Source organism: Diadema antillarum, unplaced genomic scaffold (assembly GCF_040938485.1).
Source record: "Diadema antillarum isolate AM-2024a unplaced genomic scaffold, OU_Dant_1.0 seq00001441_RagTag, whole genome shotgun sequence".
NCBI lineage: Eukaryota > Metazoa > Echinodermata > Echinoidea > Diadematoida > Diadematidae > Diadema > Diadema antillarum.
In genome coordinates, this window is record NW_027272190.1 from 567,308 (window position 1) to 587,158 (window position 19,851).

The window sequence follows — 19,851 nt, forward strand, 5'->3', positions numbered from 1 at the left end:
GTATAAAGATTCTCATTTGGACGCAATTTCAACAGAACGAACGATACAAAGTGGACATGACTTTAAATTATATGGGGAGCATGCAAGTACGCATGTCTTGTATTTTTATGACGTACGTATACTGCATTGTGCGTGGCGGAGGAATATCCCTGCACTGTACACTCCCGTAACCGAACAAATTAACAATAAGGAAAAAAATCATAGAGCCCAAAATTTTGCGAACCGGATTTTTATTCCATTGTAACCGGAATTTGGTTACATGTATAACCGTGTTCGTGATATTACCAAGTAAACGGGAATGCACTGTACCGCCATAGCGATATTTCTATTTTAAAACTATTTTTGAACACTCATTATGCCTATAACTGAATGCCCATTTTTGGACAACAATCGAAACACTCTCAGAAGTAGTAGATAACTTGGTACATCAGCGCGATAGAAAACAAATTATCTCGCTAAGAGAATCCGCCGACTGCAGACACATAACCCTATACTCTATCTAGAGGCGCGTAGATTCCATCGCAACGTCATTACATTCGTTCATTCCTATGTTATCCTCCTTATCGTCGAAGCCAGCGTTGACTGCCCCTCGTTCCATGCCCACAACTCCTCCGTGATGGCCGGTCTCAGGTGTGATCTCGTCCTTTGGAGGCCCAGTCTTTTCTCTTCTCTTCTCTGACTTATCGTGAGTGTTGCTGAATTAGGTAGAGCAAGGAGAAATGAGTGGGTCATTTTATTTATGCATTTTGGATAATTATCATATATTATATAATTATATCATAATTATGATATATATGTTTTTTAATCCTCTCGGGACACGTATAGCAATTTCTGGGAATGGCAGGGAAACACCCTGTATGATGATACAACCGCTGCCTTATTGTATTATTATTATTGTTATTATCATTATTATCATTACTAATATTATTGCTGTTGTTGCTGTTATTATCATTATTGTTATTATTATTATCATAATTATTATACAATTGCTATGATGACAATCATCAGAATTATTCTGTTGGGGAGGGGGGGGGGGGTTAACGAGAAGAGTTAGATTTGAACTCGAAAATGATTCGTTTCCGAATGCAACCCATGTTAATGCGAGAGCGACGTACCATCCAAAGTTCTCCCCTTCTTCTATGGTTTCTGGAAGTTTCTTGCCGCGGGTTTCAGGGAAGACCAGAGATAGCAGTCCCGCTATGACAGTTACACTGCCAAAGACGACCAAGGGCAGTGGAGTCCAAAATTTATCCAGTGTCAAAATGAGAGGAGCGACGATGCTTGCCACACGAGAGAACATCGAGCAGGTTCCTAGAGCTGCACTCCTAATAAAACACAACACAAAGTAAAAGAAAAAGGAAATAAAAAAAAAACCTTCAAAATAAAATCATCAAAATGAAAACTAAAATATATTTAAACATACGTTAAAATCAAAACATAGATATCAACCTGTTCATTCGATTTCTGTTTAATCTCATAGAATTAACAAAATGTGAATGTGGATCTTTGCAGAAATGGCTGCAGCTTTATAATTCAAATTGTATCTCCATACCTACACAACACATAACGCATACGTATTTGGGCGTAATAATGACACTATTAGTACATGCTATTTGCGGCGGGCGCGAGCCAGTCATTATTAACATTATGCATCCGCCATACGTGTGGATGCTCGGGTGCTGCACCACATCTATTGAATGGCGGGTGTTCTCTCAGATCAGATCGGTCATAATAGGAGCTTTAATAAACGGTCTCACCTTATCTCAGTTGGATACAGCTCACATGTGTAAAGGTACAGGATGGTAAAGGAGGCCGAGATTCCAAACTTGCCTATCATCGCAACAGTAGTGAGAATGGCACCAGGTGCTGCACATGGGATGACGTTAAAATAAAAATTGTTCGTTTTTGTTCCTATAGTTTATTTTACCTTTTATCATACATTGTAAAAAGTCTCAACAAAAAATCACTTTCATTTATTTAGAACCACAGATACAGACCCTAAATACCGAAAATTGGCCAAAGAAAAAAATCGTAATACTGTGTAGTTAGACAAGCCGATCACAGTTGTTTTTTTTTTTGTTTTGTGTTTTTGTGTGTGTGTTATATGCCAAACAAATGTTAGCATCTAAAAGCACTTGGGTGACTAGGACCGAAGATAGGCCTTTTCATTTACCTACGTTAATATACATTAACCCAATTCCATCAGAAATTACGGCTCTTTGCATGTATGTTTTATAATTTTGTATTTTGTTATCTACTTTTCAGGCCAAAAAAAGCAAAAAAAAAAAAAACAAACCCAACAACAATCAAACAAACAAACATACATACAAACAGACAAACTATTTTATAATATGAGAGACACTACGTGCCTGCATTCATCGATGTACAACTTGTAGGCCTATTGAGAGAGAAATGCCAACGGAAAGTGTACATAAATGATTCGGCTGTAAAACGTAATAAAGAGCTGATTCCATTTCATTAAAGCTTAATGTGTGGCTAGGTTATTGGAGCCTGCACTCACGTTTAAATGTCGTACATAAGCAAGCCACGCCCCCTAGCAGTAGACAGGAACACAGGCTAAGTCGTCGGCCAATGATCTCAATGGCGAAAATGGAAATTATGTAAGCTGGAATCTCGACGCCTCCAGATATAGCAAAGGCTATGTAATCGTTGACGCCGAGGTTTGAGCTGTTTAGCGATAGTCCGTGGTAAACCATGGCATTTAACCATCCTGGATAAAAGGCAGATGATTTAATCTGTGCAGTTATCGCAATTTAGTGCAAAGTGCTTTCATGTAATTCGAAATGGCAGATACAGTCAGACCGCAGCACCCGATAATTAATTCGCTCATATCAAATTCAACTCGTATGCAAGCCCCCTCGAGGCTTGCATACCTAATGAGCTGCGGAAGGGGATTTTGTCCTTGGGCTTTCGGCAGCAAAAATACACCTTATATTCACAAATTTGGTATCAAATTCAAGGAAAATATGTAAGCTATCGTCACATGTTACTCAAATTATTGTAAATGAAAAATTTCATAGCGTAATTTGAGCTTGAAAAATAATGAAAAAGTAATTCGTGTAGTAGGCCTACACGTTCAAGACGTCAAAAGAATACCAAATTCACCTTGAGTCTCGATGAAAATGCAGTATTCGGTAGTCCATCTCTTAATCTTTGTATCTATGTAAATATCTTAACAATTTGTTGCTTAATCCGGTCAGGAACCAGTAAAATATACATCGATGTCAGTGCTGGTCAGCTTGAAAACGTGCAATATCAAGAGTAAGCTCTCTCATTGGACAGCGCTTGCTTTCAGCGCTTGCATTACGTCATTACGATGATACGGTTTGATCCGTTTCATGCCACTTGCGTGCATAGCGCATGCTTGCATACAGGCACGCGTGTAGTTCAAGCCAAGTTCAGGGCTGAATGCAAGCACTGTCCAATGAGAGAGCTCTTTCGCGCCACTTACTGTACACTTTGTGTGGAGCATACTTCCGGCTTAAGAGTGAATTTTACAGACATTTCAAAACGGAAAAATCAGTATAAATCTTGCTTGCGTCTCCTCGACTCAAATATATGATGAGCATCTAAGTTTCTTCTCTACGAAAAAGCCAAAATCAGAAACAACAGTTTCTTAATCCGGTCAGGAACCAAAAACGAACTTCAGTCGACAAAATCTTCCGTGAAAAGCAGGTAATATTTACACAAATTCAACTGATAATATCGTCATGATAAAAACCGATAGTATGCGCAAATTTGATATAACAATAAAGATCACAGTCTAGAGAACAATTCACCGTGACTTTTAGCCATGATGAATGTATGTACAAGTAGCTACACTGTGAAAACCATAGCCCTGTCACACTCTCGCCAAATCTCGCACGTACGAGACAAAGTATGGTAGGTGTTCAACACACCGACCGTGTCTATAGAAACCGACCGCGCTCTAAATTATTATGGCATTGCGCGTACAGAAAGAAAATGTACGCATGGGGACTACGCGCAACGGTGTTCGATTCTTCACTGGGCTACGCTACCGAGTGAAATGAGGCGAAAACAAATAAGTATTCCCTTTAAATTCCTGAAATTTAGCAAAATCGAATAAGATCTATCTTGTAACTACATATAACTCGGCCTACCTTTGCTGACTCATTATAGATGTAGAGTATCCTTCAGTAATAAATTTGACGATTTTGACCGCAAAATTGTCATTATGCCGCTTTCTCAAACTCCGCCGCTTGTACGATCGTGCACACACGTTACACGTACACATGACATAATTGTTTTGTCGCCCGCTACGACCGTACGAGTTGAAGCAGAAACGGGAAATGAATGTGAAAGAACAAACCGACTCATCTAATTCATTCCAATTACGATGAAAAGTTTCCTAATGAACATCAATTCAAATTCATCAAACAGTCCTTCAAAAGTGACATCGAAGGATTCAAAATATATTCAAATATTATTGGGGAAAAAATGACGGCTGGAAAAAAAAAACAGCAGCTTGTCGAAAAAACACATTTTTAGTGCGCTTCATACGTATTGTCAGGGTGGTCGGTTTGAATGTACAGGGCAACTGAGTGCGGAAAAAACGACACCCCACGCGTTCGAAGCCGCCATCTAGAGCGCGTACCTCAGATCGCATTTTCAGTTCGCGCTTATGAATCCAAAGTATTTTCTCCACACGTGAGTACAATTTCAGGCAAACTGTAAGATTTTTTACGTTTCCGTTAGGTGGTTGGTGTGATGAACACCCAACCATACCTTTCGAACGCAGAAATCGTCAACAAGAGTGCTGAATAAATCTTGCCGGATCGGCTCATTTGCATACGTGCTGCGATCTGACTGGATACAACGATTTTCATGCCATGGTGCGTGATTGAGGTATAGGATAGATAATCATGATGCTTACTGAGCTTCCTTTAAACTGGCAAATTAACTTTTTGTTCATTCTCGGTGCACATATTCGAACTCGTGTATTTGACTCATCTGGGAATATACTTGTTATTTCGTCAGAGAATCATTGTTCCATCGAATATTATAAGCAACGAGACAGAATGCTAGGTTCCAAAGGTTATCGAATCATCTTATTATCATAATTGCAATTGCGTATCAACGTTTAACCTCTTCAGAAAGTATCTTACATTAATTTCAGAAATGCTCTTACGCTGTAGACGCAATAATGTATAATGTCAGAGTAGTCAGTGAATGGAAACAAACCTGTCTAAAAACCTTTTTTATTTTGTTTATTCTTGCAAACACTTTTAACACGTTCTTGTTGAATTCCCAAATCGGCATAGTCTTAAAGACCACCCGGTTTGCGTAGGGAATTTGAAACAAACTAAAATTATTATGTGCCATTATCAAGCAAAACAGCAGCATCTTAAGAAAAAAACAACAACTGTAATTTGTTCCAAACTTTTGTTCATATAATCGTTGCCGGCCTGCAGGAATGCATGAAAATCAATTTAATAATCTTTATAACATCTACGTTTTTCGAGTAATTTACATCTTTCCTACAAATAATCGTGAATTTAGAACGGCCGTAAATGCGTAACAAAAAAAAAAAAAAATCATGCTTTTTTAATTACATTTACGGAAATTGAAAGGAAAATATAGAATTAAGGAATGAAAAGAAGATAAAGCAACTAACATAAGCAAAAAACAAAACAAAACAAAGACAAAAACAGGTATAACTAAAATTAACTAATGATACACCTATGAGGCTTCTTGAGTAATTTTCAAAGTAAGTCTAATAGCTATATCTTTTGTTCCCCACATTGATTATGATTACATTATGACTTGAACTGTTGTTTTCGAACTAATAATAATGAAATGAAATGAATCAGTGATGTCTTGAGCTTAGAGCAGAATAACTCGTTATAAAGTGAAATTGTTGTGGTATGATGATTCATGACATATTTATACGCAGAGCCTCCGAAACTGATACCATAGGATTATTCCCACAATTACCGATCAATGGAACAGACAGTAATAATTGTCACATATAAAGGTACAATCCATTTTCATAGGAATAATGCGTAATCATGGCAAATTTCGACTTGATACATGGAAACATTAATATTTCTACGTGCTTTCTGCAGGATAGCATAAAGCTGGTATATATTAATTTTCATGAATTGTGGAGGCAACCTAACGAGCACAAGATGCTTTCAAGGCTACTGGCTCTCGTAAAAAAACACTTTCATGTGTTTTTGTGTTTTAGCTTGCCGAATAAATGGCATAATTGACCTCAATCGATTGATCAAATCAATCAATCCATCAATCAAAAAATCAAATAATACATATCAACAAATAGCATCAGAATCACCTTGCATTTTTTCTCTACCGCCTTAACAAATGTAACATAAACATTGTTGTATCATCACGAGTGATATTTTGGAATGCATATTCAAATTCTAGTTAAATGAATATACAAGGGGCTCGGTGCAACATTATAGGCACCGTGCTAACCCACAAAATAGTCGTTTTGAGATAATCGCTGTTGAATGTTTGGAAAGTCCATACATTGTACATTTATAAAACATGAATGCATGCATTTTTTTTCCATTTTATTGGTTGAATTCAAATATGATATTTTCACGGAGGTTAGAGTGAAGGGTAAGGATTATGAAAATGCATGTAACTCATTTTTGACAAAAGAGTGGGTTAGCGCTATATTGCACCGACCCCCTCAATTGTTAAAAATGATGTTATTTTCATTATCATAAACACACACACACACACAAAAAAAAAACAAAAAACTGGAAGATCATTAAAGGGTGTGTACAGTTGTGGTCGAGGTGTAGGTTTAGCTTTTAACGTTTTGCGAGATATTCAGAAACCACTCTATGAGATGTCAAAAAGCATGCAGTTCTAGGGGGTATCAAAAGTTTATTCGATGAAAATCGATTTTGAAATGAATGAAATATCCAAAAACAAGGTGAAACAAAGAGATCCTAATAAAGTCGGGGCATGTCGCCTTTTATTATTATCACTTTTTTTTTGGATATCTCAGCCATTTTGATAACCAATTTTCATCAAATAAACGTTGAATCCTTCGTAAAGTTACATAATCTTTCATATTTCATAAGAGGCTTTTCATTATCTCACTTAGGAATGTTCAAAACATGAATCCCTACCTCAACCAGTACTGTACAGTCCCTTTAAGTGCCGATTACTTTATTTCCTGTCCTCCCACAGCTAGGAAAAAAAACCACCCGAGTACGCTTGTAAGAACACACTTAACTGAAAAGACATGCTAAAAAAAAAAAAAATGGAGAGTAATATTCTCACTGAATAGCAACGTTCTATACTCACCAGTTGAAAATTATGTTAAGTGACCGGATGCGCATTCTCGGTGTCCGGAATATATCTATACCGGTCTTTCGTCTCTCCTTTTGGGAAACCTCCTAAGAAACAACAATTAACATATATAAAACGTAAAACAACACAGTTTAACATATATTATGAAAAGGTGGTGCTTGTTAATTTTACTGGATATACCAAAGGATTTGTTTTCGTCTTCTTTTGCATAACATTATTTTTATAACACTCAACGTTGACATCTGTGTAGTATTAATGTTTACACTTTATAGACGAATAATTGTCTGTGCAAGAGATATAATGTAACACGTTCATTATCTTAGATGTTATAAGGTTCATCACAGATTGATGAAAATGGTAATGGATTCTGTTATACGGTTTGACGGTCCTGGGGAAGATTTTTGTTTTCTTTCTGTAATGCTCCTCTCTATAAAGCTGTTAGAATAAATGCATGATTGAGGTTTGAAGTCAAGTAATATGAAAATCATGTTTGTGCAAGAGATGGCTAATGCAGGTGAACGTACTTTCCAATGGAGGAGTGACGGTACATTATGCGTATAACAGGCAATGGATAGGCATGATATTTTGGCACTATGATCCTGGGGAGATGTTTCCTGATTTCAAAACGAAGGACTCGAGTTCGAATCCTGACAAGGTTATTGTTCATATTATTGGACGATTTTTTTCCCCAACCACAGTGCTGTCCCTTTCCACGCATGTGTACAGGGTAAATGGGTATAGGCCCTATCTGGCAGTATGTGCGTGGTAACTGTAATTACAGGGTGAAAAAAAGCAGTACAGAGAGGCAACCATTTAAGGACGTAAAAAATGCCACAGCTGAGACGATGTTTTCTTTTTTTGGGAAGGGGGGGGGTGGGGTGTTATGAAAAAAAAGAACTTCATTCACATGGCCAACTACACCTCGGGTGTTGGGGTTATGAATTAGCCATTCAATCACAGCTATCACTATTAAAGTATTTTGGAAAACAAACGAGAACGAAGGTACTAATGTTGATCTCACTGAACATAACTACGATCTCTACTTACCGATTCCTTGATAAATTCTTGGCTGAATATGGGTCTTGGAATTGACTTGTGGTTCACTTCAGCAACCTTCAACAGAATCTTTTCCGCATCTTCGTACTTTTTCTGAGACATGAGCCAGCGCACAGACTCAGGAATAAAACTGTATAGAATCATTATGTAGATGCATATCATATATCTTATATTTGAAAGGGAGCTCGAAAGCGGTAGTTTTGAAATTAGCAGGAAATAGGTGATATAATATGCTATTCTGCTGAGACAACATGTAGAGCTTATTAACGTCATAGAAAATAGATACTGTAATCGAAAGGTATAATACAGACAACAGAAACTGCGTTGAGAGGTATAGTTTTTATTTGTTTTTGTTTGTATTTATCACTAAAGCTGACTGTCTTAAGTTTTAAAAAGATCTAGCTTCAGTGGACTCGTTAACTCATTTTCATAAAATCGTTAGAAGGATTCACGTCAATATCGAAATCAGGATGTATTTCCGTAAAATTACCATGCATTTTTCTGTCGTGTCTTAAAAGAGACTAGATGAAAAATGATCAAATGAAAATTAAAACAGACCACTGGTCTAGATATCAAAAATGTATCCATAGAGATGCATACTATATGACAGCACTGCTGGCAATTAACAGAGTGGACTATTCCTGAAAACGACAGTCGAATCGCTCACATTGATTATCAGTTTGGATAATCAGATCGTCACACAGTAAAGAGACCGTGATGAATGAAAAGGAGTGGGTATTTAAGTGGGAACTACAGCAAATTTGATCACAACTCTGCATACTTACAATATTGCTACAATGGATAAGGCGATTGGAGCTGATGTCACCAGTTGCAGCGTTTTCCAATCACGGAAGAGGAAGGCAATTAGGGCAAGGAACATGTACCCTAGGGCATACGGGATACCAAAGGCAATTCCAACTATGTTCCGCTTCAGAGGGCCAACGAACTCAGTTGCTGTAAGAGGGTAAAGAATGGAGGAAGAATATCATTTTAATACCATCACGTAATTATGAAAAATCAAAGTATTTGAAAAAAGCAATATGAAAAATGACGTAGGAATTATAAAATGATAAAAATACAGACGGTCCAGATCATGGATGACTTACTATCATATAAATATCAGCGGTAGCCCGGGGCTACCTGAATTTTCAACATGGCTCTAGTGTATATACATACATATATATGTATGTTACCGTGCACCACAAAAAAAAAAAAAAGGTCGCACACAGTGATCTTGTGTGAGGACTGAAAACAGGTGAAATGGGTCAACCTAACCAATCTTGATTTTTTTTCATATTTTTTTGAAAGAGCAAGTCCTTTTCTGTATTATATTAAAGTTTGGGATCATAAAACAAACAGGAACTTGTGTTTTCAGCAGTTTTTCTCGAACACTTTTTGGTGGAATAGTGTGATTAGTTGTTTGTCATAGAACCCTCTTCCGGTTTCTCAAAAAAACCCTGTCCAATCACTTCACTTTCAACTCCAATAACATTAGAGAGAATAAAGCTACTGCATTGAAAGTTGGTATTAATCATGTACAGAATGTGCTGATGACATATGCTTAATTTCAGTTTAATCTAATACATTGTAATCCCTTATTTGTTGTTGCTCCGGTGGTCAACATCCTGTTTTTTTGTTCAATTCATCCCACAGTTAGCATAGCTTGGTAAAAATTAAGCGCTTGAATACACCCTGTACTTCAGAGCCTGTTTTCTCAGTTCACACTTTCCAGAGTGTGTCCTTTCTTTCCAATATCAAGATAGGTTAAGAGAGTCCTTTTGAATCAAGTTATACATCATTTTAAAGCTTAGAGTCTGCTCTTTCAGATTGTACTCTTAACTCAAAACCATGATTGGCGACTTGTTTGTTTTCTGATGCAAGGTCATATATATATATATATATATATATATATATTTATGTATATACTAGTATATATATAGATTGGTTTTTTTTGGGGGGGGGGGCGATCGGGCACTTCTAGAATTTCGGGCAACTGCATTGCGTTTTCGATCCACCAAATTTCAGATTTAAGTATTTCAGTGATCCGAATGGGCCATCGGAGGAAGGCATCAATGGCGATCCATGATATCATATTTTCATAAGAAGTGCATAATTATGCTCATAAATGACGAATAAGTAAAACATTTGAGAGATCGTGATCGTTATATCAATCATGTCTGACATACAAATCTTGCCCTTATTGTACTTGCCATAATCATTAACGAATGTATTAGATGTCCTTGAATATGAACGTCTATTCATATTAGGAAAAATGAGGGTGTTGTTTTTTTTTTTCTTGCACCTTTGTTTGTTTGTTTGTTAGTTAGTTTTTTTTATTACCTAAGACGTAAGCAATGATGTAGGAACCGATTGCTGCCACACCCTGGAAGAATCGTAGCACGGAATAAACTACCCAAGACGGAGAGATGGTAGTGAGAGCACCGAAGGCTAGTTGCACCGAAGGTTCTTTAATTCGAAAATGAAATAAGGTTCGTTATTTAGAAGGTTCGTTAATCCAAAAATGAAACAAACTCGTTATTCCTAAGGTTCGTTACGGACCCTGTATCATTTTGGATAAACGAGCCTTCGGAATAGCGAACCCTATTTCATTTTCGGACTAACGAACCTTCGGACTAACGAACCTTCGGAATAACGAACAACACCCAAATAATTTGTTTTCTAATTTCTCTGTCTCTGTCTGTCTGTCTAAATATCTTTAATCAGATTAATAGATTGTAAGTTTCTATGCATACGTACAATCATGAATATAAACATATCGATTACACAAAATCTTTATGTTTATGAATTATATATAAGAAAAAAAAACCTTAAAACCTATCTGTTTAAGATAATATTTATGTTTATGGAACTAAACCTTATTAATGCAGTTATGCATGTCGGATGTATTGCAAAGTCTGTCCTTTTATGTACGTAAAAGAAATAGTTATTTTAGAATAATGCATTGTGTTTGGTAAATTGCAATTCTTGTTGTTATATTTATATTATGATACAATTTGTAAAGCGCATTGAATTTGTTTTCAAGTCTAAAATGCTCTATATAAGAATTTGCTATTATTATTATTGATATTCTTATCAATGTCAACGTTATCAATATCATTTAAAACATATGTGCATTGAAGCTTGTCTATCGAGATATGTATAACGGGGAATACGGTCTCTGTACACAGGTGTCTGTTTTAAAGTTAAAAAGTATAAGAAGGTGGAGTTGAACAAAATTCATGGGAAGAAAGAATGCCTTGATATACATTTACTTACAAGTCAGCGAGCAATCCGAGTATGAATGATCCGGCCAAACAGCCGCCATAGAAAACTGATTGAGTTACGTCGGGTAAGTCTTCCTTCCCGCATACCAGGTTAAACTGACAGGAGAAAGAAACGCCATACTTTACAAAAAGAGTTAAACACATATCATTCGATTAATGAAGTTTATTGTAGTTAACTGAATCATTTAGTTAAGCTGAATAACTTACCCCACTCGATCGTTGTGTTTAGGAAAATTCTTGTAAAGGTTACCTTTTTAGTGTGTATATTGTGTTCTTATATGTGACCCTGCACCACACACAAACAAAAACCCCAACAAACAAACAAACAAAAAATCGCCAGATATGGATTTATAGTTTCATAGGACAGATTCTGAAAGAGAAAACTCTAAGCTTTCAATTAATGATGTATAACTCAATTCAGATGGACTCCCCTAACCTGTCTAAATACTGGAAAGAAAGCACACACTCTGGAAAAATGTGAACCGAGAAAAGAGGTTCTGCAGTACAGAGCCTATTCAAGCGCTTATTTTTTACCAAGCCGTGCTAGATGTGCGATGAAAGGGACAAAACGAAGGATGTAAACCACCTGAGCAACGACAATGAAGGGATTATCAGATTAAACTAAAATTGAGCATGTTTCATTAACACATTCTGTCCATCATTAATGCCAATTTTCAAAGCAGTACCATTATCCTTTAAAAGTGATTAAACTTGAGATTGAGCAGAGTGCTACCGATTTCAAGAAATGAAAATGGACCTCTACAACATACCTGATCATTCTACTCTCCTCAAAAAGGGTTGTGGAAAAACTGCTGAAAACACACTTTGTCATTTATGTTATGATCCCAAATTAAAGCATAATGTAGAAGAAGGATATTTCTTTTAGAAAATATGAGAAAAAACCAATATTGACTCAATTGACCCATTTCACCTTTTTTTGACCTCTCACGTAAAATCAAGGGGTGCGACTTTTTATTTGTTTTGTGATGCACGGTCACATTATCACTGAACTGGAACTGCAAACATCCTCAACGATTAAGACACTATAGAATTTTAAAGGATTATAAATATTGAAATCAAACAGAACTAATAATCAGTAATCATGAAATTACAACAGCATCTTTTAAAACTTGATCTTGATTACAAATTCAGTAGTTATGCTACCATAAAAGAAATGTGAAATTAGGGTGAGAGAGGAAAAATAAGAAAAAAAAATAAAGATGGACTGAGACCAATAATTGGGCCACACTTTTTTATCATTTACAGTGCATTTCCTTAGAGAGTTTTTTCTTTGTTTCCTCTTTTGTCTGTTTGTATGAGAAGAGACAAGTAGATGCATCAAAACGACTCTTATCTACTGTCCTTGGTCAATTGAAAAAAAAAATTAAACGAATAAATCTTAAAGTATCTCTCATCAGAGAAATGAGTTTATATAATTTCTACCTTTCTCCCTCCCCCCCCCCAAAAAAAAGGGGGGGGGGGGCAAAAAAACCAACCTCACTAGCAATGGAGGACTTGTATAATGATGTATCATAGATCCATCCTTCGTCGCATGAGATGACGTCACCCAGTCCAGTGCTGTAGTTTGATGGAGAGAGTCCGGGCCAAAAATCGACCCCTGACGTGTTGTACTTGCGGCATTGCATGTACACAAGGTCGCCGTCAGAAGTTACGTTGAACGGGATGCTGGCGTTGCGCTTTGCCTCTTCTTCTTCTTCTTCTTCTGATTAAGTCTGCCTCCTTCAATAGACTGAAGATTCTTGCAGACTCTCCACAGAGCTCACCGGAGAGGTCAACTTCACTGCAGTCATAATCATCCCAGTCTGGTACCTTTATAGATTATTAGCGAAATAGTGCATACAGTCAAGCAAACAATCTATTTTGAAGTGTATTGTGCAGAACATTTTTTTTTTAATTTTCAGGACGAACGCAGATGTCAAATAAAAAAAGAAAAGAAAAACACGAGGAAACATAGCCATTTGATTTTTATTTTTTTTTTGATTGTGTGAAAACCTCCCAATCTTTGTTTTTCTTACAAATTTATCGTTAAAAGAAGAAAAAAATAACAGTTTTGTACAATAAATGTGACCGTGCACCACAAAACGAACAAAAAGTCGGACACACTGATTTTTTGTGAGGTTTGAAAATAGGTGAAATGGGTCAACCGAGCTGATGTTGACTTTTTCATATTTTCTGAAAGGCAAGTCTTCTACATTATGCTAACATTTGGGATCATAAAACAGGCAGGAAAGTGTGGTGTTTAGCCGTTTTTCTTGAGCACTATTTGGCAGAATAGTGTGATTAAGTGTGTCTTTAGAGTCCCTTTTTCGTTTCTTGAAAACCTTGTACACCCTCTTCTCTTTCAAGTCCTATAACTTTTGAAAGGATAGGGCTACTGCTTTGAAAGTTGGCATTACTTAAGGACAGAATGTGTTAATAAGGCATGATAAATTTGAATTTAATCTGATAATCCCTTCATTGTTGTTACTCCAGTAGTTTACATCCTGTTTTTGTCCCATTCATTGCACACCTAGCACGGCGTGGTAAAGATTAAGCGCTTGAGTAGACACTGTACTTCAGAGCCTCTTTTCTCAGTTCACACCTTTCCTGAGTGTGTGCCTTCTGTCCAATATTTAGATAGGTTAGGAGAGTCCATTTGATTTGAGTTATACATCATTTTAAAGCTAAAAGTCGACTTTTTTAGAATATGCTCTTAAGTAAAATAAGTTTCATGTCTGGCGACTTATTTTTTGTTTTGTGGTGCAGGGTCACAAATAGTCTTTTAAGCAGATGCTAGCAATTCCATTGCCAAATTTACCAACGTTGTTGAAGGTTGTATCTAAGGTGGGACCCAATTTTCAATATGTCGCGGCGGAAATTATGTATTACAATTAATCCTAAAAAGCCCAAAGGGGGGGGGGGGGGGGCACATTGCGCACTCCAACCAGATTTTCATTCGCCATTCCTTCGTCCTTAATCCAATTTTAACCAAATTGATGACTTTTCCTAAAATCTTATTCCAAACATTTTGATATATAATTTAGCTATATGTGATGATGCTGGTTGCCATGGCAACCATAAACTGACAACCGTGTCAGTCAGATTTTTCGTATTTTTCTGTTCCAATTCCAATTAACAATAATTTAATGTATGAAATGGGCGTTTCTTGGCTGAAATTTGCTGACGAAGCAAAATGTGAAGATATTATTGCCCTGAAATATTTTTGCTATTATTTCCTTTGTTTTTCTGTGACAATGGCATAAAACAATAGATATAAAAGAGATACTTGAAAATAATTGAATTTTCCAAAGATTGCTGTTCTATTTTGTGCCATTTTGATTCCCTCACCCAAGTTATACCTCTAATGTCATTTTTTATCACATTATCAATCTGCAAACTTAAAATTTCAGTTTTATGGGAATATGAAATATGCTATAAAGTATGCATGAACCTATCCCTAACAATACATCACAGGTCTCATAATGTATTTCTTTATCCGTTATGAATATCGCCCCCCATGTGGTGACCTTCAAAAAATTTCAACCATAGCAAATAGTGAGCTTTGACTTGCACATCATTTGTGGCAAATATGAAAAATATTGGTCTATGATAACATATATATACTGGGGATAAAGAAATTATACAGAAAAATCATGTTTTTAGCATATGTCGTATGTTTTTCCCTCTATGGGTGACCTTGAAAACATTAAAGTATGCAGTCATGTAGAATATGAATTGCTCTACCCATGTGCCAAATATGACGACGAAACATCAAACAGTAACAAAGTTATATCGGGGGGCACAATGTGCCCACAAGGTGCCCCCCCCCCCCCTCCTGAGCCTGGGAAGGGCCAAAAAAGCTTGGGCTTTATAGGGTTTAGAATGTGGCTCCTCGTCTTTCTTTTTTCTGATTTGTTTGCGCTGCTCTATTTGAAACAGCAGTGGAATTATTTTCACACTTTTATTCTTCAAAGTGTTAAGAATATTGATGGAATGACTGCGAAATTATAGGGAGATCTTCAAGTATACAATGGGTAAGAACATTAAACAGATAATATAATAGTTTCAGTTGTATTTCAAGTAAAAAGTTGATTCCAGCTTTTATGATAGTACCGCTTTGTTAAAATCAAGTAGACTTTGTATGGTTTTTTATATTTTCTACGTGCTTTATTTGGTGAATACCGCGCATAAAATTGTTGAGATATTCACAAACAAAGTAGTCTCAATTAGATGTGGCTCCCATCTTTTAATAGGACCACTAATAACTGTTTTTTAAACTATATTTAAGGCATTTCAAAATCGATTTTCATGAAATAAACTTCAAATTCCTTTGAAAACTGTATGCTTTATCATATTTCATATAAAGTAACTTCTAATCATCTCCCCCCCAAAAGATAATAATAGATATATGAATAAAAGAATAAGCCCAATTTCAGCCTTAATTGCATCATGCCTGTAATCTTAACCGGGATATTAAAAAAAAATAAAAACTATGTCAATTAATGCCTTTGAGAGTGTGTGTAAAATGCCTCATAGTTTTACGCAAAAAGAGATAAGCTTTCTCATATCAATTTTCATAGCCATTTGCTATCTTTGTTTTTTACACGTATATATATATATATATATATATGTATATATATCATAATGATATATATATATATGTGTGTATATATATCAAAATGATATATATATATATATATATATATATATATATATATATATTATATATAGCATATTATGTGATAAGGCCAATTCAATTTCCCCAAAACAACAGCAAAACACTCTCTTACAAAAACTATCAAAAGAATTCATCATACATATTTCGAAGCCGTTAAAGTTTGACTATTTGACTATGAAAAATAAACATTGGGACTCTTAAGCAATTACTTGACAAAAACGCGAACTTTGATGTTTGTTCTATTTCAGGGCAACGTCTTTATACTTGATGTGGACTCAATAGGGCACCTGTAAAACGTTCAAGCATTAACCTTTTATCAACTAGTGTTATTACTTTCTTTCTCTCTCTCTCTCTCTCTCTCTCTCTCTTTCTGGACCGAGGGAATACCTGGTTTCAGCCACGACTGTCAAACATCACACAGATTTAAATTTTTCTTTGTACCCTCACCCCCGCAGGATAAATCATGCATTGTTATAATTTTTTCTTCACTTCATAATAACGAAAAGTGAAGTTCTGTCTGAATAAAGCGATTAAAAAGATACGAAAAGGCAAAAACAATTTCACGTCAAATGAGAAAATATCCAATCTATGCAGCAACGCCTACAGAAAACTCAGGTATACTAGTCTTCTAAAATTATCTAATTACATATCACCGTGCGTATGACGTTATAAAACATGCTGAAACGTGGGCACGTGTGTAAATATGACCCTGAGTTTTATTGAATGTGATAACCTCCGCTTCAATAAAGATAATGACGAGCGATGTACAGGTACACAGAGTTCAAAAAGTATAGTTCAATGATTTTATTTTCTGTTCCTCAGCCAGCTGTGCTTGGGATTGTTCTCTGAAAATGCCCAAATTACACTCAATGAATAATTTATGCAATGTATTTTGTAAAACTGGGAATAAATGTTAAGATATTGCACACAGAATGCTGAAAAAAGGGGGCATCTTTGATTTAAAGTAGAATATTGCCTGCATTTATTCTAGGTATGATATCATACGTGACTGTTATCTTCATAATTGTTATATCACAACAATTCTAGGTCAACATATACATTTGCCTTCGTTTGAACCAAACAATCAATGAACGCCAATGTTATTCTGATGAAATTAATATTCCGTCATCAATCAAAAAGAAGGCTGTAAAATTCGTTATTGCCCGGACATGGAATAAAATGATATAACAATAGTAATATAGAGAATTTTACAAAATATTATGTAGCATTTGTGGGTATACCTTCTGAGTATCTTGAGGATAATATCTTACCCTCCCCATCTCTCCCTTTACCAGAAGGAATTACTTTGAGTATACTCTTTCGTTATGCCATCTGAGAAAATTGGAATACCATGCTCCATTAACTAAGTTTATTTATCATTCGTTTAATTCTCTATTTTTCATTGACTTCGGATTACACTGTTACCTGACTTGTAAGAAAGTTTTAGAGAGTTTTTAATAAAAAGGCAGTAGCATAACTTTTCTGCACCCACACATACACAGACACACATACATTCACTAAAGCATAGAAATCACATACTTTGCATGCATGCATTGTTAGATTCTCATCCAACTTTGACTGCATTCTCGTATTATCATAGGTCCTATTTTACGCCCGGGTTATACTTCCCCTCAATATGGCGTTGTCGTAATGGTGGCACGGAAGAAAGATGAGAAGGTGACGTTCACCTTTTCAACGATTTTTTTTAAAACAAATTTTAATTCCTGTATTTCAAGCTTCCATATTTGATATCACTCGACCTACCGCACACCAGTGATCCATCGAGACGTTTAGAAACACTGATATCACGAACGACCAAGAGTTCAAGAAACTGACGGTGCAGACGAGAGTGAATACGCGCCATTGGTAGGGCCCCATTTCTCCGATCTCCTTCAAGATGTCGTCGAAGCTCTTCATTGTGATACCACTGATTCCTTCCTTTTCAAAAAGAATGCTAAAATCACGTTGATTTTCGAAGTCGAACTATCGTTCTTACCACAAAAGTGCAATAGCCTCGGCAGATTGTGACGGCACTTTTACTAACAATGGTTATGATGGAACCACCGCAATGCAGTAGTCTTTGAACGTTCTAGGTATATTGCCGTCACGTCACGAAGGGAAGTTTTATAGTCAGAATAGAACAACAAACCAGTTTAGTCTAAAACAGGTGGATAAACATGCATCATGATATAATGATAAGACTTTTATAATATCTGTTCAGTCTTCGGGTTGATTGAGGGATACACCCACTGTCCTCATTTTCAACGAACCTATCTTGATCAGGCAATGTGATTTGATACAGATATTCCCTGATCAGGGCGATGTGGGTGAGACTATCTGATGACTATGTGGCCCGCAAAAAACAAAAGGATCCTAAAGTCGCTGACGGGTGAGCCGAGAAAATCGAGTTTGAAGTGAGATCACCAAAATCTGTCAAAACGTTTGGATTTCTGTTTTTAACATAATTTTGTAGTCTAATGTATCTTCTATCATCTGCCGAAATTTCGAAGCTAAACGATCAAAGGAAAGGCCAGAAAATAGCATTTTTCTGGGCCATGATTGGCTCGCCCGTCAGCGACTCTAGGATCCTTTTGTTGTAGCGGGTCACCTATGATAGAAGTGATGATTTCATCGTCTAACGCGTCTCGAACCTTGCCAAAGCTCAGAAGACTTTTATTCATGCAGGTCCTAAATTCTAGAACTCCCTTCCCATGGATTAAAAAATGCACCTTCATTGAATTACTTCAAAAAGAGATTGAAAATGTTTCTTTTGAAGTTTTATAATGTAACCGAATGAATTTGATTTTGTAATGTATTTCGTAAGCACGACATTGTCTTCTCTTCTTTCACTATAGGCTGCGTTCTCTTGAGGCATAGATAATTTTCATTGCGTGCTAGTATTCCATACGTGCTCTCGTCCCCATGCACAGTTGCAATCTCTTCCGCTGGAAAGCAGCTCGACAATGTATCACTTTCGAAGACGCTTGGCTAATTTTCTCTGTGGGCTTTTGTCCTTGGTGATTGCATCAAAATTGTTTAGGCTTTTCTTTCTCTCCCCCCCCCCTCTCTCTCTCCCTCTTTTCCCTGTTTTTTGTTCCCTCTTTTCACACTTTTGCTTTTTTTTTCTCTCTATTCCCGACTTTCCCAGTTTCCCGCACTCTTTGTAGTTGTAAGCTTTTCACCCCCTTATTTCCCCCTTTCCCTCAGAGGTACCCACATGATACAAGCCTAGTCTTTTGATTGGGTACCTCCATTTTTTTTTTTCGCAGAGTGTATGTAGAATGTATGTATTGTAATGTATTGTATGTATTTTTGTACTGATCATGTAGACATGAACATGTTGTTAATCCTGTCTGGTTACGTATATTTTGTTACTCCCATGTCAAACTCATAATATTGTTTCTTGTACATTCTGTTGGAAAGAAAAAGTGAAAATAAAGTTTGAATTTGAATTGAATTGAATTGAAATAAACAAATGAATATACTGAACATTTTTAAACAAAC

General features: G+C 36.2%; 1 protein-coding gene across 1 annotated transcript; it reads right to left on the reverse strand.

The window, feature by feature from the left end:
• Positions 1-499: 499 nt before the first annotated feature.
• Positions 500-18,264, reverse strand: LOC139709519 (organic cation transporter protein-like). Its single transcript, XM_071621478.1, has 13 exons — positions 18,112-18,264; positions 13,454-13,499; positions 13,166-13,389; positions 11,662-11,765; positions 11,559-11,563; positions 10,726-10,851; positions 9,171-9,339; positions 8,377-8,515; positions 7,323-7,415; positions 2,522-2,729; positions 1,758-1,866; positions 1,116-1,325; positions 500-695 (listed from the first exon to the last, which is right to left on the reverse strand). Exons 1-13 carry the CDS (start codon positions 18,262-18,264, stop codon positions 500-502), a joined length of 1,782 nt encoding a protein of 593 aa, XP_071477579.1.
• Positions 18,265-19,851: the final 1,587 nt, after the last annotated feature.